Source organism: Eumetopias jubatus, unplaced genomic scaffold (assembly GCF_037043125.1).
Source record: "Eumetopias jubatus isolate StellerSeaLion01/CBP00866 unplaced genomic scaffold, mEumJub1_p1.0 scaffold_16, whole genome shotgun sequence".
In the NCBI taxonomy this organism is placed as follows: domain Eukaryota; kingdom Metazoa; phylum Chordata; class Mammalia; order Carnivora; family Otariidae; genus Eumetopias; species Eumetopias jubatus.
This window is the reverse complement of record NW_028274822.1, coordinates 14060849-14081162: the sequence shown is the minus strand read 5'-3', so window position 1 is coordinate 14081162 and position 20314 is coordinate 14060849. Positions and strand designations below refer to the sequence as shown.

The window sequence follows — 20314 nt, the reverse complement described above, 5'->3', positions numbered from 1 at the left end:
CCTTCATCGCTTCAGTCTTCTTGTTGCTCTTTGGAAGTTGGTGTGCTTTTCAAGCTCTGGCTGCTTTTTAGGATTTCCTATTGTCTGGTTTTCAGCACTCTGCCTAGGATATGTGTGCAGCCGTCTTTGAACGAACTCTACTTCTCGAGTCTGAAGCCTGATACCTTTTGGGTTTAGAGAAGTCCAAGCCATGATCTCTTCAGATATTGCTTCTGCCTGATTCTCTTGTTTTCTCTTCTGAGACCTGGACGACTTTGGGTGATAGACTTCTCACCGTGCCCTGTGTGTCTCGTCAACTTTTCTACATTCTCCATATTTTCTTCCCCTTGGCGCTCCAGCCTAGTTTCTTCTGACCAAAGTTCCTCCTCACGGACTTTGTTCATCTGTTTCCATCCACTGAGTTCTTACTTTCAGTTTCTTTTACAGTGCCAGAGTTGAAACTTTTTTTATTTTCCAGGACTCTTCCAAAATGTCTCATCGTCTTGTAGTCAATGATGTGTTAAGCACTGTTATTTTAAAGGGCCTGTTCAGTGCCTGCCTTCTCTGGATTCTTTTTGAGTCTGTTTCTGTTTGTTTCTTTTGGTTTTCAGTCGCATCATCCTGTCCTTGAATATGCCTCAGATATATGCAGCTCTTAGCGATCCTCGCAGGATCAGGGCCACCCGCCAGCCGGGGGTGGCACAGGGTGACCGTAGCATAGAGTCTGAAGACAACGTTCATTCATTACTAATTTCATTAGAGAAAGGTATTAATTCTTATCGTAGATCAGGTAGCTGTGTAATAGTTTATTCTCATAGTATACCTTTTTTTGCCCTTAGAGGTGTCACTAGGCATTGTGTAAAAAAATAATACACTGAAGAAAGGGTCACTGCAGCTGCTTCATGCTGTGAATAGTAGGCCCCGCTCTTGAGGGTAGATTTTCATGCACGTGTAAACTTTCCTGATAGCACTGTCGGTACAAGTTGTTCTCCACTGGATGGGCTCACCATGCAATATTCCGAACAGAATGGACTCATGGATTGGAGGAAGCAAAGCCGTACCGCCGTTCAGCACCCGGAGCACTGTGTGGCCTTAGCTGACCAGGTATTGGAGGGTTTCGTTTCTGTCTTTGCGCGTGGCTGCTCTAGAAGGGTCGAGTCCTCTGTGCATTATTATGTCAGATAGTGTAAGTGTTGGACTTTAACTGGAATATGTGGTCTAAGCTCTTCTGAGACCTGAAAGAATATGCTGAGACTGCCTTTATTGCTCAGAAATCTCTAGTACCTTTTGATACAAATCCTTTAATGTTTATTCTAACTCGGGATACATTAAATGGTTTTGCCAGATTTTTTCGCTTTTGAAAGAATTACTCACCATTCAATTGCTATCTTCCTGTTGGTGATGTGAATTTGGAAACCGACCTTTCCTCATGAATAGTTGGGGCACTTTCCCCAACTCCTGAATGTAATTAGGAAATATTTGCTTTCTTAGGAGTTGGTGTAGTCAAAGCACAGAATGCTCTCAAGCGTGGTACGGTAGCACCACAGATACAGGGGGATGCTCACTGTGCAGCTCTGGAGAGAACCACCTTCTTTCTAGAAAATAGATTGGTTAACCTGATTTTCATTTGTGGACAACACTCAGATCCAAATGTTAACCTTTACAGGAAGGCGTTTTTACAAACTAAAGCATTGAAGCATATTTTGAGAAATTGTATGTTACCTTAGTCCTACTTAATGGCCTATTTTCAGAGTCCATTTGATTATGCCTTTTCTCTCTCTACTTCAGTGCCTACACCTTCTCCCCTTAAAGGTGACAAAACTGTTTTGAAGTTTTAACAACCTGACCTTTAAGAGAATTCTGTTGAAGGTGTAGCAAATACCAGTTTCTTGACTGTTTTATTTTGTGGTCAGAAGAAGGAATACAGGTCCATTTTTTAAATTTATTTATTTATTTATTATTTTTATATTTTATTTATTTGAGAGAGAGAGAGAGACAGCATGAGAGGAGAGAGGGTCAGAGGGAGAAGCAGGCTCCCCGCTGAGCTGGGAGCCTGATGTGGAACTCGATCCCAGGACTCTCCGGGATCATGACCTGAGCCAAAGGCAGTTGCTTAACCAACTGAGCCACCCAGGCGCCCGCAGGCCCATTTTAAAAACAAAATACAAAATAGGTATTTTTCTTAGGTTAATATTAAGTATTTATCAGAGAATGTGCAGATTTTAGTGATTCAGGTGGGTATGTTCAGGAAATAGAAGTCAGCATTTATTAGAATACACAACTGGGAATATGTCATTTTAATGTTTGGTCCCAGAATAGAAGGATAACAACACAGTATGGTTTAGTTTTAGTCTGTTTGATTTCTTTTTATCCTTTCCATTAGCATTCAACTGAGAAACGAAGCTTATCATCAATAAATAAGAAGAAAGGAAAGCCACAAATAGAAAAGTAGGTTCAATGTAATTTTCCAGTAATAGAAATTGGTAAGAAAGGCAACATGTGGGATTTGACTTTGGGCATGTTTAGTTGACGACATACAAATAGTATTTTTCTACTAGTTCTCAACTTATTTTTACTTCGAGCCTTAATAATTTAAAATTATCAACAAATGCAAATGATTGAAGTAAAAAACTATTGCCAAATCTGTTTAGTTTGGAGGAGTGCAGAACTCTCAGAACTGTACACTAAAGGGGGAATCTTGCATTTAGATTGTAGCTTACTAAAATTGTTTTGTAAAGATTTTATTTTTATTTATTTGCCAGAGAGAAAGAGAGAGAGAGTGCGCGCAAGCAGGGGGAGCGGGAGAGGGAGAAGCAGTCTCCCTGGTGAGCAGGGAGCCCGACATGGGGCTCGATCCCAGGACTCTGGGATCATGACCTGAGCCAAAGGCACACGCTTAACCGACTGAGCCACCCAGGCGCCCCGAGGGGGAATCTTAGTAATACTAATTAACTGTGTTCTCTAGAGAGGCTTATAAAAAATGTCGGTAACGTGTATACTTTGGGTTTAGGGAGAAAACGATGAAAACTGACAACAGATTGAATAGTAGAATAAACGGTATTAGACTTGCCGCTTCTCAACATGCCCATGGTGGTTCTGTGAAAGGTAAGAAAGTTTTTCTTTTAAATACCCATCCCCTAAATATATTTAGCATGTTACCTATTATAGTAGGTATTGAACTGTTGTGTCAGATCATGATATCATACTTTGATCCTGCACTGATGAGAAGAGCAATTTCTGGATTAAACCATTCTGAAGTAGTAATGGCGTTAATTGAGGATGTAGGATTCAGCGGTGGAGGTGCACCTTTCCTTTGCCACAGTTCTGTTTACCCACCTTCTCCTTCCTCTGGTAGCAACCGCCTCCTCACTTGTTAGCTTCTTAAGCCAGTCCCTGCTCCAGAGCAGAGGTCCAGACACCTGGAAGATCTTTTCTACCCTCATGGAAACCTATCCTCGTTTCTTGTGTAAAGTCATTTTTTGGAATCTTGTTGACGTTTTCATGTTTTGCTGACCATCCTTCGTGGGGGTTTTATGGAGATTTAGGGGGGGAATGCAGACCCTCAGATTTTTATTGTGCTAGATCTGTATAGTTTCCATTTACCCACTTTTATTTTAAGGTCTCTTTGGTTTTGTATTCTTTTGAGAAATGTCCTTTCTTGTGGTTCATTGATAACTTTTCAGTGTCGTGTTTACTATTAACAGGAAAGATAAAAGAGAAAAAAGCCCATAGACTGGAAGGAGAATGCTTTTTGCTCATGTGTGTACCTAACACTTTTGTTGACTGGACTGACCTCACAAATTAAGGATTTTTTAAATTTAAATTTTATTCAAATGTTAGCACATTCAGTTGTGATACAACATGAATAACCAGAATATATATTTTTAATGGAGTATGCTTTTAAATCAGGTGTTTATTCAGAGAGACTGAAAATTGATACAGGAAATACGGTTACATTTTGATTCTAAAAATCATCTGGCCAACTCATTGAATTAACCAGCTGGAACAACTGTCTTTGGGGGGAAAAATGACATGGAAAAAAACCCCACGTCGTTGTTGGGTTTATTGTAACACTTCACTACCTTTGAGGTTTCCTGTGGTGGTGGCAGCTAACAGGAGAGGGAAGAGCTGAAATAAGAACGACGAAAGGCCTCTGTCAGTGGATGGTTGGAAATTACTTGCGCACACCTCCCTGTCTCTGGTCTTCCTTCCTCCAGCTCATTTTCTGCACTGCCCACATGTTTGTCTCCTGGATCACTTCCTACATTGGGTCATTTCCCAGTGGAAATTTCTGTCAAATGTGTCCCACCCTCAGAAGATCACTCTGTCTCTTGTCTCTCACCTAATTTGGGAATTGCTGCTTCCGTGAGAAGCACATGACTCTTCTTTCCTTGTTAGCTTCCTATTTGCAGAGAAGTCCTATGGACTTTGATCTCAGACAGACATGGATTTGACTGTTGTACTCTGCAATGTGGTTTTGTAAATGTGTGGCCTCTCCGAAGCCTTATTCTTCTATTTGTAAGACAGGAGTAATAATCTCCTTCCCTAGCTTGTGAGAATTAAATATGATTGCATCTGAAAAGCATTTCTCCAGTGCTGAGCACGTCGGTGCTCAGTAATTTAGTTCCTTTTCCCTATTCAAAGGTAGAAGAAAACATACACTGTGTAGGTTATTAAGAACTTCTAAATAACATCCCAAACTCCCAAATCCTTTGGCTCTTTATTTTCCAGTATTCTGAAAATACAACATCTGGATTTTTTGTTAAGATAAACATTCTGTCCTGAAGTGTGACTGTATATCAAATCTTTAACTTTGCATTGATGTCAAATAGCTCAGATGTTTGCCGACTCTGATTTAAAAATAAAAACAACTCTCTATTTATTAATGTCCCTTTGAAACATTAGGGTATAAAGAAGGAACGACCTTTAAGCATTCAGTAAACTCAAGATGGATTTAAGATGTTTTTCTTTTTGGAAAAATCCTGCAATGTCAAAGTGTAGAGACTGTATTGGAGTTGAAAATATCAGATCCTTCTGATTGGTAGGTTATCCTCATCTTTAAATAACCAAGAGAAGTGTTACTCATTTTTAATCTTAAAATTTAACTTCCATTTTGAGTAGTAATACATTTACGTAGTTCAATATTCTGAAGATACAGAAGGGAGCAAAATAAGTCTCTTACTGCCTCCCTTTGTGTTGTGTCCTCCCAAGAAAGCAGGCAGTCTTCTTTGTCATCTATATTCTTTGCAGTGTATTTGCTTTTAAAACCTCCAGCTTTAAATCTCTCCACTAAAAGGGATGCTTGCTTAACTTCATCTGCGTTAAGAACTTTGTTCCACGGTATCACCCTGTGTTTCTTCCAGCCCATTCTTCTGTTGTGGATTGTGGCACCAAGAAGTTTGGGGGGCCGTGAGATAGTTGACCTCTCAGTAATTCTTTTAAGAGATTTCAGAGACTTAAAAATCTCCAGCTTCCTTTCATAACCCACTGTGGTTCTGTCATCTGATATACCTACGTGCTTCTTCAGTCCACCTTAACTTCTGTTTGTTCGTACATACTAGTAAACAGGATTTTTATTGTTAGAATAGTGGCCAGAATAGAATATGGTAAGTTTTGGGGTTTTGTCTTCTTAATAACATGCATAACCTTTTATCCTTTGAGACATAAATAGAAAAGTGTATGCTTCTGTTTGAAAGGACAGTTGGTGGAACATCCTTCGTCATAATTGTTTCATCCTCTCCGTTCACACCTCTTAACTCCAGAAGGTCACATGATTCCTGATGAGAAAAATTCCAAAGACTCTGCACCTTCTGGATCATCAGAGAGAGAATTATGTTTAGTATAAATTTAGATTTATATTTAGTTCCTTGAAAACTGCAAATTATTATATTTGACAATTTGGTGATTAGAATATTGACTAGCTATATAATCTAGAGTTAAATCATTCTATAATTTGGCATTTGGAGAAATAGCTGCCCCCCCCCTTTTTTTAACATATTCCAAAACTTACTCTTTGAAGTTTCAAAGACTGCACTGTAGTTTCACTCTCTGAGTTTTAGGGAGCAAATCTCAGCTCACCTTCCCCCAGTGGCTCCCTTTTAGTGCATCATTTCTGGTTTTATACGATCATTGAATCTTTGATTCCCTTAGTAGAATTGTTCATTTTGCTGCTTGAAATATTTATATGCACAATTTGCATATGTGCCACTGTTGTATAGGTTTTATTTTCATTAGTCCAGTTTAATGCCAGGCTGTTTGGCCACCGTGGCACATTAAATCATCTTCAGATCACCATTAGTGTTGGCTTGCATCCCTTTCCTTAGTCATTTTGTGGCTGGTAATGCAGAACCTATTCTGTGTATAAGTACACTCCAGCTTACTTTTCTGTAAAATTATTACTTGCCCAAGTCACTCCCCTGCCACTTTTCTTACAGTCTCATGAGATTTTGTGCGGTTTTCCTTTGGCAGTTTGGCATTTTATTACCCAAAGGGAATTAGCAACATCTGCATTCTTAATGACTTTATTCTTTAATAGCACTTCACCATTGGAGTGGTTGGGCTAGGCTACGTCATACTTCACCGTACTAATAACACTGTTATAAATTTAATACCTTCAAGGTATTAAAGGACACAGATTAGTCAGCTGCCTTATTCATTACACAAACCATATCTTTTTCTTCCTAACACATATTTTGTCCAAGCAATTACCTTTTATTGCTTCTACCAGGTTGCCATAGAAATGGTTCACTCATCTATATAATTCTAAAATACCTCCAGATTTCCTTATATGGGGATTTATCTACTAAACATGTGTTGAATGCTTGCTGTGAGGCAGGAACTATGTTAGCTGCTGGGTTTACAGAAATGAATAGAACAGTTATCTAAGTTTGGGCCAGTGCAGGAATGTCTAGTACTAGGTATACTAATAATCTTTTCTCTGTGCCCAAAACAGATATGGCTAACTGATCATGGAAGGTTCTGTACTACACCCCCTACCCACCTCGATGTGGCATTGGTTTCTGGGCAGAACTCAAGGGCCTACTCACTCTACTAGATGGGAAGCATTTGACTCTTTTTAAATACTCAAGCACAATGATTTAACTGGATAAGCATTTTTGGCAGTCAGTTCTATTCTTGAATTCTATTAAAGAATGAATTTTCCAATAAGCTCTGAGGAGTTAAAATATCCAGACTTAGAAAATGGCTCCTTGCGCTGTTATTGAGCAGACCCTACAGAGAACCTTAACTCTGATTTTTTTTTTAAAGTCAGTAAGATCAACTTGTTCCTCTGCCTTTATTTTAAGAATGTATTTGTTATTCAGGTATTTTCAATTAAAATTGTGTTTTCATAATGAATTTTTACCTAGAGCAAGGACCAGCTTTTTAAGTGTTTATAGAAAAACTGAAAGAAAAAATTTTTTACAGCTGTAACTAATTCTAATGGTTCAATTCAGAAATTAATTTAACTACTTAACATGATTCTTAAAAAATAGAATTGTTATTTTCAGATGTGAATTTGGACATTGGATCTGGACATGACACATGTGGAGAAACCTCTTCAGAGAGTTACAGTTCTCCTTCTAGCCCCCGACATGATGGAAGAGAAAGCTTTGAAAGTGAAGAAGAAAAAGACAGAGGTTTGCTTTCTCGAAGGGTTATGGGGTTGGCGGAGGAAAATGTGTGTTGTCTCTTAAAATCAATCAGACATAAGTAATTTTATGTTCCTATAAATGTCATTATTGATTTTAAATTTAACTGGTATAAAGGGTGTCTGATAGACCACCGACTTGGCAGTTCCTAGCGATGTTGATTTTTTTAAGGCTTTATTTCCCTGCATATGAAATTAAGTAGAAAAATAGTCATAATAAAGAGTTCAGTGTAGAAAAATTGAAAATGTGTGTGTTGCTAGAGGTACTGTTTATAATATACATGTCTTCCCGATGGATTGATCCTTTTATCATTATAAAATATCCTCTTTTTTTTTTGTCTCTAGTAAGAATTTTTGTCTTAAAGTCTATTTTATCTGAGAATAATATAGCACTCTAGCTCTCTTGGGTATTATTTGCAGGGTACTTCTTTTTCTGTCCTTTTACTTTAAGCCGATTCGTGTCTTTGAATCTGAAGTGTGTCTATTATAGATAGCATGTAGTTGGATTATGGCTTTTTAGCCATTCTGCGTATCTCTGCCATTTGAGTGGAATGTTTAATCCATTTAATTTTACTGTAATTACTGATAACGCAGGATTCACATCTGCCATTTTGCTGTTTGTTCTCTGTATGTATTGTCTTCAATCCTCCTTAAACAGCAGCTCAGAGTCAGCCAGAAGTTAAGAGTGTAGGCCTTTCTCAGGTCTTTCCTGGGCTTACATACAGCCCTAGACACGAGCATGGCCTTCTGGACTTTCAGGAATATGTGGAAGCTTTTCAAAGCTCCCTGTGGACATCTCATTCTTCTGGGTTTTTTTTTTAAGTTTTTTGGTCAACCTCTTGTTAGCCCCAACTGGTAATGCTGCCTCAGGCAGCCTAGCTGTTAAACATTTGCAGCTGACTGATTGTGACAAATGCCCCGTGGGTAAGCAGCTGTTAACACAGAGTGAGCTCTGACTGCTGGGCCAGTAGTGACAGTTCTTTGGGGATGGGGCTTTTAAAAGAGCTCCAAATCCATGCTTTTTCTGGTGGCTGCTAGTTTATCTAGCTACTGTAGCTGCAAAGCTTTTCATTTATAAAGCTACTTCTGAGCTGGAGAAAGTATACAGGAATTAGGGCAAGGTAAAATGCCACAGTGCTCACTCTTCTTAAGAGATTCAATGGCCTTTCTGGAATAAACACTCCTCAGATTGCTGCAAGGCTTTAGTTAATTTCTAGAGTTCTGAAAGAGTTGATTTTGACAGTTTTTGCCAGGATTCTTGTTCCTTTTATGCAGGAGCGGTGTGTCAGAGATCCTTACCCTACCATTCTGGAAATGAGATCTCAAAAATGTGTATGTTGAATGAGGATATCATTCTTTACACATGATAAAGACATCTGATTGGTAACATCTTGGTTATAGACATCTGATTAGGAACATTTTGGTTATAAGGTGAAGCCATGCTAGTGGGAAGTATTAAATGGTTTCCCTGGGGCCATGAAGATCTATAGAGAGCCTTAGACCGCAGCATTTCAGCCATGCTTGGCTTCTTCCTGGGCAGCGTATAGCTTCCCGAGACCTCAGCTTCTGTGTCAGAGTATCAGGTTATGTGTTCGGGAGCTCCGGCGGGAGGGCTGCTGCGTCACACACAGTTAAAGCCAGTCTTACTGGGCAGTTGGTTTGAAGCCCAACCACTGCAGCATGCAGTGACTCTACCCCTGGTTCTAATCAGAGCCAACACTATTTCTGATCTGCAGTTTCCTCATAAAAAAAAAAAAAAAATGAAATAACTGCCCAGAGCTCTTATGAAGGTTAAATGAGAGCATTTTTGTTTTATTTCTATTTTTATGCCTTATCCAGAATAGACAAGCTTTCAGTGTGTTTCATTCCCCAGGCTCTGCTTGATTCTGTGGGATGTACCAATAATCCAGGGCCTCTTGAGCTAACAGTGCACATTTGGCCTCTTGGTCAGAATTGTGAAGAGTATATGTGTGCACTCGGGTTACTTTGCAGCCTCCCTTTCCTGCCGTCAGATAGGCTGAGTTGGAGAAGTGAGAGGAACTTGCCCTTTTTCAGATAAGTTCCATTATCAAGTGACTAAGTTGAGCCTTCCCTAAATGAAGAATGATTTGGAATATCTAAAACCAACAGGGGGAAAATATCCACTGTGGGGAAAAAGTTTTAATCATTTTTAGAATTTTGAGTGTATGAAAAGGTTGCTTTAAAGAGCATGTGACTTTGTTGTTCTGTTGCTCATAATGGGGTTTTGTTTTGAGACTTCATACTTTTGAAAGCCAATGCAAAAAAGGGAGAGACCATCTCTTAATTAGCTAGATGAGTCCTTATAATGCTCAGAAAACCTTTTGGGATCATTTAAACTCATGGGACCATTTGCCGTGACAAGATTTAAAGAAAGCCCAGTTCCTACAGAAATGTAGTTAACCACCTGAAAAATGATCTATCTTCTTTGGACTTAAATGTTTGTCTTTCTCACTGTGTATTCCTATGATGGTTACAGATACAGGTAAAATGCCTTGAATAAGTTACTAATTTTTGGATGTGTTTTGTTTTGAAACGTTTAGGGAAGTTTATGCTAGAACCACTTACTCATAAATTGAAACTCTTCTTCCTAAATGATAATAATTGAGTTAATAGCACTGTTGACATCCTGTGTCATTAAGCAGGTTCTGTTTAACCTTTCTTGAGGAAGACTAGCATGATTTGTTTTTAGTATTGTTTCAAAAGCTTTTAACATCTTTGTTGAGTATAGTATAGCTAGTTGTTACCTTAATACATGTAAACTTTTTTAAGTACACGATACAGTTTTGCTTGTATTTATGAGCAAAAAAGATGTTAAGAGGAGCACTGCATTTAATTGCATGGTTTCTCTACATATTATTGCAGCATCTGGGTTTATGATACCTACATATTGTGAACTAGACTTTTATCTTGTGCCCTCTTCCTACTGGAAGTCAGGACGGTCCGGGGAAGTCTAGATTGAAGCTGTTCCTGTATACACGCATAAGAGCAATTACAGCAATAACACCGTATGCAGCGTCGCTTTGGATTTGCCGCTTTGCCGTTTTGCCATGGGGAGGATGGCGGCGCTCTCGTACTTGCCTCGCTGCTTGTGCTCCAGGACCATTTGTTTCATGCCTAAAACAGGAGCTTTAAATGTTCTTTTCCCCACTGAAATATGTAAAAGTACGAATATTTACTCCATTCTCTTCCATTCCCTACCTCTAGATCCTTGGGTGAAGGATAGTCTTGTGATTGTATCATGTGTGTGAGACCCATGTGAAGACCTTGGGTTTGGCAGTGCAGAATACAAATCAAGTGAATTGCCTAAAATTGATTAAAAAGATCCAATCCTTTTCTCGGTAATAAGGTGATATTAAATAAATCTCAGTATTTATATTGTGCTTCATTCAGTCTCCAGTGAACCTTTTGTTGCTTATCTCTCCATGGATTTTCTTTTTTATTCAAGACTTAATTTTTTTAGAGCAGTTTTAGGCTTACAATATGATGAAGAGGAAGGTACTACGGAGATTTCCCCCGTACTTCTGCCACGTAGACAGCCTACCCCATTATCAGTCGCACTCACTGGAGTGGTACACTTTTTACTAAGCATGAACATCCGTGGACACGTTATCATCACCCAGCAGCGCCTGTAGTTGACCTAACGGTTCATTCTCGGTTGTTACACCTTCAGTGGCTTTGGACAAATGTTATAGTGACTTGTATTTACCATTATAATATCATACAGATCACTGTCACTGCCCTGAAAGTCCCCTGTGCTCTGCCTCTTCGTCTCTGCCCTCAGCTCCCCGCCCCTGATGACCACTGGTCTTTTTATTGTCACTGTAATTTTGCCTTTTCCAGAATCTCCATATTTTTTTTAAAAAGTCCATAGGAAGCTAAAAATTAAATGAAGGTCAGCTTGGTGGTCAGGAAACAGTGGGACACATCTCCAGTTCTAAACTTCAGAGTTGATTTTAGATACACTTAAAATTTGGGGTGCCTGAGTGACTCAGTTGGTTAAGTGTCTGACTCTTGATCTCAGCTCAGGTCTTGACCTCAGGGTCGTGAGTTCAGGCCCTGCGTTGGGCTCCATGCTGGGCGTAGAACCTACTTAAAATAAAATGTAAAATAAAAAAAAATAGATATACTTAAAATTTATTTCTAGCAAGAGATGAGAGTGATGCATGCTTTAACATCTATTGTTTATATGTTTCCCTTAGACACAGACAGCAATTCTGAGGATTCTGGGAATCCGTCAACAACCAGGTTTACAGGCTATGGTTCTGTCAACCAGACCGTCACTGTCCAGCCGCCTGTTCAGATTGCTTCATTAGGAAGCGACAACGGAGGCCTTTTAGAAGATCCCCTCACTGCACCCAAGTATCAGCATATTTCTTTTATGCCAACTTTACACTGTGTCATGCACAATGGTGCCCAGAAGTCTGACGTTGTTGTTCCTCCGCCCAAATCTGCCGATGGCAAGACAATTGGGATGCTTGTTCCCAGTCCTGTTGCTATTTCTGCAATAAGGGAATCCACAAATTCCACCCCCGTTGGAATCCTGGGGCCAGCAGCTTCTACTGGAGAATCCGAAAAGCACCTTGAATTACTGGCTTCCCCTTTACCTCTTCCGTCAGCCTTCCTCCCCCACAGCAGCGCCCCCGCTTTGCACCTCACAATCCAGAGGCTAAAGTTGCCGCCACCGCAGGGGTCTTCAGAGAGTTGCCCAGTTAACATCCCACAGCAGCCCCCCGCGAGTCTGAGCATCGGATCACCAAACACTGCCTTTCTTCCTGTCCACAGCCCAGGTAGTTTTCCGGGATCTCCTGTCGCTACCACGGACCCCATCACAAAATCTGCATCCCAGGTGGTAGGACTCAATCAAATGGTGCCTCAAATCGAGGGAAACACTGGGACCGTCCCTCAGCCTACCAATGTGAAGGTAGTTCTCCCAGCAGCCGGCCTGTCAGCCGCCCAGCCACCAGCTTCCTACCCCTTGCCAGGCTCTCCCCTCGCCGCCAGTGTGTTGCCCAGCCAGAATTCCAGCGTGCTCAGCACGGCGGCCACGGCGGCCCAGTCGGCGGGGGCGGGCATCAGTCAGGCCCAGCCTGCTGCGCCGCCCGCCGTCCCCACCCACACCCCAGGCCCCGCCCCCAGCCCGAGCCCCGCACTGACACACAGTACCGCGCAGAGTGACAGCACGTCTTACATCAGTGCTGTGGGAAACACGAACGCTAACGGGACAGTATTGCCGCCACAGCAGATGGGCTCGGGTCCTTGTGGTTCTTGTGGGCGCAGGTGCAGCTGTGGGACCAATGGCAACCTTCAACTGAATAGTTACTACTATCCTAACCCAATGCCTGGGCCAGTGTACCGAGTCCCGTCGTTCTTTACTCTGCCATCCATCTGCAATGGCAGCTACCTCAGTCAAGCACATCAGAGCAACGGAAACCAACTTCCTTTTTTTCTGCCTCAGACTCCATATGCAAACGGACTGGTGCATGACCCAGTCATGGGGAGCCAAGCCAACTACGGCATGCAACAAATGGCGGGATTTGGGAGATTCTACCCTGTCTATCCAGCACCTAACGTAGTTGCCAACACGAGCGGCTCGGGGCCCAAGAAGAACGGGAACGTGTCATGCTACAACTGTGGCGTAAGCGGACACTACGCACAGGAGTGCAAGCAGTCGTCCATGGAGGCCAGTCAACAAGGTAATCATGAGAGCTCCCAGAGGACTTGTTTTTGAGTGTGCCCGTTTCTCCCTGCCTTACTGAGCACGGTGATCCTGTCGTGGCAGACAGAGCTGGTGTGTGTTCATTTACGGATGTTGTGCTTTTCAGTGACAAATCCAAAAATGCAAATGGGAAAACCTAGTGTAGACCCAGGTCACGCAGCACAAGGAAGTTGAGAGGAATTCAGTTTCCAAGGAAAGCATAAACCACTGAGGCACTTTTGAAGGAATAGAATGGGAATTTGCGTTATATAATGTCAAATTGCTTGCTTGCCGCACTTTTTTTTTTAAAGTTACCATTCTGTTTCGTAGAGTAAGCAAAATTTTTAAATACTGAAAAAGTGGGAAGTAGTGTAGTCATCTGACATGTCTGATTTTTAGTTTCTCTTTAGCATATCGATGCATAGCCAGCTGGCCTCGTGCACATTCCCTCATGCTGCCCCTTTCCCTCCCAGCAGATGCTTAAAAAAAAAAAAAAAAAGCGTTTTAAGGAACAAAATATTTAAGCACTGGTTTGGGAGTAAGGGAATTATTTGAACTCTGTTTAATGTTATGACCACCAGAAACAAGAAAATGTTCTTAAATGAGTATGAGTAATATCACAAATTCAGCGGAGACATCAGACTGTTTTCTTTCGCTTGGATTTGGCTTTTGTCATTTTGCCAAATCTCACCCAGAAAAAAAGTCTTGAATTGCGAGTGTATACTTGGCATTTTTAAAGGAAGATTAAGTTTGATAGCTTTAGGTTGCACTTAAAGCACAAACTTCATATTACTTTCTGAAGGTAATTTATTTTACCATTTTGGAATCGTAGTAGTGCGGAGGAAGCTGCCTTCTGCCGAGCATGCCCATTTGCTGTCTTGTAGTGGTTTGTGATGCATTGCATTGTAAGCAGTGACTTAGCAGTTCTGTCTTTCCCGTTTTAGGCACTTACAGACTGAGATACGCACCTCCCCTCCCCCCTTCTAATGATACGTTGGATTCTGCAGACTGAAACAAGTAAAGCTTGACTGCTTAATACCCTGACGTGTTGGGGAGTCATGGTGGGGTGTGGAGGGGAGGAAAGGAAAGGTATTTTGTTTGTGTTTCTTTGTCTATACATTTCCTAGATTTCTATGCAGTTGGGATTTTTCATTTCTCTTGTACCGATGTCCAAAACAAAAAAGAATGCATTGCTTTTGAGCCTCTGGTCTCCTGGTTCAACAACAGGCTTATGTGTATGATACATGTAATTTAAACATCCAGACAAACTATCAAAAGGAAAATATTTGCTGTGCTTTTTTTTTTTTTACACTGAATACTTGCTGTGTGCAATGTTTACTGAATCTTTAAAACTGTGTATTTGACCTTTTTTTACAACACTGGTGACAGTCATATGGTTTTGAAAAAGAGAAACTTTGCTTCTTCCCCACTCTTCTCACTTTCACCCTAAAGGACACACATCTCCCCGCCACCCTCCTTCCACTGACCCGAGGCAGGGGCAGTTGGCCACGCCATCGGTCTCCACTTTCATGACCCGTCCTGCCTATAAATCGAGGATGAAATGTTTCACCTTAATCCAAAAGGAGACATCAAGTTCCCTGAATTGTGTGTATATATGTACTAAACAGCATCACATAAACACATATATGCAGTGCTTGTGGTCCGAATCAAAATTGAGTGGAAGAGAGAGGAAGAAGTAAAACCATATGAAACTGAAAAAATATGATGTCTGAAGTGGACAAAGAGCTTTTTCTTAAAAAAACAAACAAAAAACAAAAAAAGCCAAAAAAAAAAAAAAGACTTTTTACTTCATCATACTTTTTTAGCCTGTTGCTTCAGAGAGACATAAAGTGAACAAACTAGTGTGAGTGTTGTTCTGTGTGTCTGTGTGTGTAATGAAAGTCGACAGCTGATTTCACTTGTAGTCTACCACTGTGTCGTGCTAAAGAGACACTACCTGAGTAAAGATTTCTTCTTTTCTCACACCAACTGTAGCAATGTTATGTTGTGTTTAAAATGTGTATGGTTTATTGCAATCTGAGCAGGAGCTCTGGTTTCTGCAAAAGTCAGGTTTGTTCCCTAACCCGTCTCTCGTAGCGAAGTCACTTTGATAACAGTTTACCACTATGCTTGATTATAATGTGAAAGACTGAATTCTGAGTGTGTATAAGATGGTATTAATCATGTCAGTGTCATGTCACTAAGTTTAATGCTGCTGTTTTAAAAAAAAAAAGTTTTTTTAAAGCCAATCTATGTACTAAATTGCTTCCAGGTAATTTTTGATTTCCTAAAGTGCACTGAGATTATCTGGAAGATTGGGTGTATTTTTGGAACTGCTGCATTCAAAAGCAACGAGCAACTACCACTGTATAGTCCTAGGTTAAGGGTCGGGGCTGGTTTTGTTTTCCCATTCCTCAGTACAGAGCAGAAATGGTAGATTTTTGTTGTGTGGAGTAATGTCGGTATACAGCAGAGGGACTTAAGTGTTTGGTCTTGGTTCAGAAGCCTAACAGATTGCTAGATAAAAGGAAAAACTTGAAGAAAAAAGAAGCTTCATTTAATGCTTCATAGGTAGCATTTATATTTATAGCAGCAATGTACATTTTGAAACTAACTTTCAGGGTGGGAGTTAAAGGGGAAAGGGGCGGGGATGAAGGGGTAGATGAAAGCTTTAATTTAAAAAGAAAAGTTTGAGTAAAGGAAATTATTTTGATTAAATATATTTTATTTGATCTGGGTATTTTTGGACCACATTATTAAATTAATTGTTAAGCTGCAGTTGAGTTGTTCCAGTGAGAGTTTTGATAAGCCACGTATGGACCGCATTGTGAATCACTTGCCAGTTGTACTTTATGGAGCTTATTTTATGATTTAAAATACTGTACTGTACATAGGAGGTATGTTACCTTCTCCTTATTTGTATGTTTACCATATACTTTGATATTTGAAATGTTATGTACTGGAAAGGCCACTTATATTTCTAGAACAGATTGGATTTTATGCAACCCTTTTTCCTTGAATTAACAGCAATAAAAAAATGAAAAACAGCTTAAGAATTGTGGTTTATTGCAAATTCTGTAAAAGTGGAAGAAGGAGGACATCACACATGGTGATTTGTTTTTTCTTTTTAGAGAATCAACCCATTATCCCCTGTAATGTGGGGCAGTGAATCCCAAAGTTTTGTTTTGTTTTGTTACCATTTGGATGTTCTTCAGGCCACGCCCCCGACAGCCCCTCCCTATAGGCCGCCCGTGACACTGAGCGACTGTGTTTCTGTGCACCCCCCCCCCCAGCGCCGCGCGCCGTGTGCCATTTCCGGTGGCGGCTCCCCTCACCAGAAGTGTGGAGGACCTGATTTACTCTCGCAGGTTTACGACGATTGTGTTTTCCAGGCAGCTCTCAGCACAGTACCGAGTAGCTTTGATCCCCCTGGCTCTGTCTTCTCTGACCCAGTCTGTGGTCCGTTTTTTTCACCGTGGAATTTCTGGGGACACTCCAGCCTCGCGTGTGTGCGCAGTTGAGCCACGTCTGGCGGCCGTGACACTCGGGTCCTGTCGCTGGGCCCAGGCCCCTCGGCGTGTCCGCTGGCGTTCGCAGCGGTGGACGCTCAGGGGCTCGGGCGCACAGGGCAGGGGACGATTGTCCGGCGCCGGCTCGTGAATGTCCCCGCCCCCCCCCCCAACCGGACCCGTTCGGGCGGCGGCTTTGAGCCGGTCACAGGATCCCTGGTGGTTTGCGGAGCTCCGCGCGGGGCCTTGGAAGGAACCGCCTTCGGGTTAGTGTGCAGGCCGCCCGGGTCACCGCCTGTGTCCCCTGCCCGTCCCTTCTCCCTCCTGCCTCCGCAGCCCACTGCCCGAAACTTGCTTGTTCCCGTGCTTTTTCCTCAGTCTTCCATCCTGCTCCCGCCACGCCGCGTGTTACTTCGGAGCTTTATAGAAAAGGCGGCTCGTGCGGAGTCTTCTGTGACTGTCCCCGCTCATCTGGCTTTGCGCTCCTGAAGTTACATTCCTGCAGTTTATTCATTTTCACTACCCTTATTGTGTTCCATTGCGTGGGGGGGGGGGGCGGGGATACACACAGTTTATCCATTCTGTCCCCATTTGGGTGGTTTTCAGTTCTTTGCTCTCAACGGGCGTTTTGATACCAGTCTCCTGGTTCATGTGTGCAAGAGGCTTTAAACCCGGGAGTGCAATTGCCGGGCTGTTAAGACCTCCTGAGGCCCCCAGTTTTCCAGGATTTGTCAAATTGTTTTGCGAGTGCTTTACGTTCGCGCGGACCGCATCTGATCCCCCAGTCCGTAGCCTGACACCCTCCCGGACGGTCGTGATGGTGCCGTGGAAGGCTTGGCACGGGAGAGGCGCTCGAACCCTGGCTCTGAGCCGGAAGGGAGTGTGAGGAGGGCGGGGCTCGGGGGTCCGGTGTGGAGGAGGCGCAGGACTGCAGGCGACCCTGTTTGGTGGCTCGGGGGAGGTTGGAGGCGGTGATGGAGGCAGGCGCAGGAGAGGGAACATTGTAAAAGAGTTGTAAGGTTTGTGGTTCAAGAGGTAAACCAGAGTCAGGCTGGAGATTCCGAGGTTGATGGAATGAAACATTGGAAGTTACCAAGCTTTAAATGGAGGAGGAACATGTTGACGATGGTATTTAAAGACACTTGGATGGTTGAGGCAAGAAGGTTTGGCCCTTTGGAGCCTGGTTAGGGTGCGGGTGAGGCAGTGGGAGAAGCAGGGATGGAGGAGGCAGGTGCAAGGAGCCTTGGGCCTCTGAGCTTCATTTTGCCCAGATAGAAAATGAGATTGTATTTTAAATTATGGCCGTGAGGGACAAATGGATGAACACATGCAGAAGGCCCAGCATTATGAATTAGCACCCAGAAGGCACTTCGACGTCGTTGAATTTGCTTTTGATGAACAGGAGCATTGAGGTTACTGGTTAATAGACTGGGAAATGGGGAAGAGACCTGAGTCTAGGAGGAGGGCAGCGGGTCCGATCTTTTGGGTGGCGAAGAACCTGGCGAGCACAGTTCTGCTTCCGTCAAGGTTAGTTACTTCAGATCTGTCCACTGATAAAAAAAAAAAAAAAACATTCCTTGTCCTCAAAAAGCAACTCTCATTGGAGAGCTTACCAAACTGTGGCAGCCCTGAGCTGAGTGGTGCAGTCCGATCATTCAACACTGGAGTAGAAGAAGTACATTACAAGGCAAATCCACATTTAACTTTTTATGTAAGTGCTAAAAATCAAATTTTGCTGAGAAGGTTCCATAAAGATTAAAGCACAGTGTAAAATAATCTTTTTTTTTTCTTTGACAGGTAGCATCTAGTACTTAAGAGCATCATCCATTTGAGCTTGGAAGACACCTTTTTTCAATTCTACATACTGATTACAAAAGCACTCTAAGGTTAAGGCAGTGAAACCAGATGGAGGCAAGCTGGGACAATAGTTCCACCCCATAACCCTTCCATCACTTCATCTCAAAAGAATAAAGAAAAATGCTGACTTTCCCCACCCTGGCGACCCCACAGGAGGGCCCATTTATTTTCAGGGACATGTGATGTGGGGGAGTGAGGAAAACATGGTCACCATATCTCTGGACCTTCCTTTCAGGGGTGGGGGGGCTGGAGGGGGGACCAGCTATTTTAAGAATGAAAGACTCTAGGGTCCAAGGGCTGAGAGGCAGGCGTCCATTCGGGGGTGCCCTTTACGTTGACCATGCACAGAGGGCAGTGCTGTCCTTTCCCAGAGAACGCCTCTTAGCACGTTGGCTTCCATGGTTTGGATTCTGAAGGTCAATCTAGCATCAGCATTTCATCACTGCTTACAAATCACAGCTGTTGTGCCCGTAACGTGCAAAAGTGACTTTCTTTGCCATATCTTGAGAAAGTGACCTAATTGTTAAATGCCTCTTTTGAAAAATGTGAGCCCTCTGGATTGGAGCGTGGGTACACGTTTGCCTGAACTCCGTGTGTGTTTGCAAATGTCTGTCCATGCTGGGAGCACAGGGGCTGTAGGCTTCCCCTTGGCTGCTCTGGAAAGTGGAGCATATCACAGGTGGGGGCATCAAAGACCCTCTGTTCCCACAGTCTACCCCTTTGGGCAGTGACTGCAGTTCTCCGTCACCGGAGCTCTTATCCCAAGATCCCGTTTTGCTAACTTGAAATTTGGGTGGGGTAGGGGGGTACGGTGGGAGGCCGGGTGGTTCTTCATTTTTTTTTTTTCTTTTTCCTCTTTCAGCTCCAACTTGATCCGCTGTGAAAGGAGGTCTCAGCCAGGCTCTCACCAAAAGAAATTGCTAATTGGGAAGCAGCGCCACCTGGTGGGCGACGAGGACAATGCAAGCAAGCAGATGTTCTTTCTCACTGACCTAATTTAGAGAAAATGGAACGTAAGAAAACATTTGAGATTGTAAGCCTGTGCCCCAAACCTTACAGAACGCAGGCAGCTGGCCATAAAAGGAATTTGAGCAATCTCCTCTTTCAGTCATCGCATTCAAAGTTTATTATAAACCTCTGACACGCACTGATGGTACCTGACGGTTTCCTCTGCACTCTTCCCCCCATGCTCATTGGTCAGCACAGTGTGGAGGGTATGGGATCTTCCTCCTTCCCATCTCACAGATGCGGAACTCGGGGTTCAGAAGGGGTGAGTGCTGCAGACACACCAATGATGAAGGCCAGGTCCCAGCTTCAGATTCGTGGTTTGCCTCCTGTACCGATTCCCGCCCCCACAGGTGCTTGTCCACAGAACCTGTTAAGCCCTGTAATATGAGAGAGACCCATGGGTCTTAACAACCTTGGGGCCTCTGGATTTCTGAGAGACGATGGGGCCGGGGTCCTAGTGGGTCCGAACGTCTCTTTTCTGTGTCTCGTTGAGGGACTTGAAGATGTAGGATGAGGGTAAGTTTGCAGAGATGGGAAACCCCGGGACTTTCAAAACTAGCTTCTAAGCGTTTGCCTGTCTCAGATACATTCAAGGAG

The 20314-nt window shown here is 42.7% G+C and overlaps 1 protein-coding gene across 11 annotated transcripts in view; it reads left to right on the top strand.

Annotated features, from left to right (window-relative positions):
* The window catches only part of ZCCHC2 (zinc finger CCHC-type containing 2), a 91633-nt gene that overhangs the window by 41331 nt on the left and 29988 nt on the right, over nt 1-20314 (top strand). For 7 of the 11 annotated variants that reach the window (XR_015766947.1, XR_015766948.1, XR_015766946.1 and 4 more), the window contains exons 9-16: nt 948-1083; nt 2363-2427; nt 2990-3084; nt 7488-7616; nt 11848-13341; nt 14288-14432; nt 18650-18763; nt 19572-19722. Coding sequence is in view for 1 of the 11 variants with exons in the window: in XM_028102967.2 (XP_027958768.1) it covers nt 948-1083; nt 2363-2427; nt 2990-3084; nt 7488-7616; nt 11848-13341; nt 14288-14355 (1987 nt within the window). In the remaining 10 variants the exon portion in view is untranslated. Of the gene's footprint in view, nt 1-947; nt 1084-2362; nt 2428-2989; nt 3085-7487; nt 7617-11847; nt 13342-14287; nt 16400-18649; nt 18764-19571; nt 19723-20314 lie in introns of those variants that run through there. The other 4 variants (XR_015766954.1, XR_015766953.1, XR_003609168.2 and 1 more) reach the window with 4 other exon arrangements.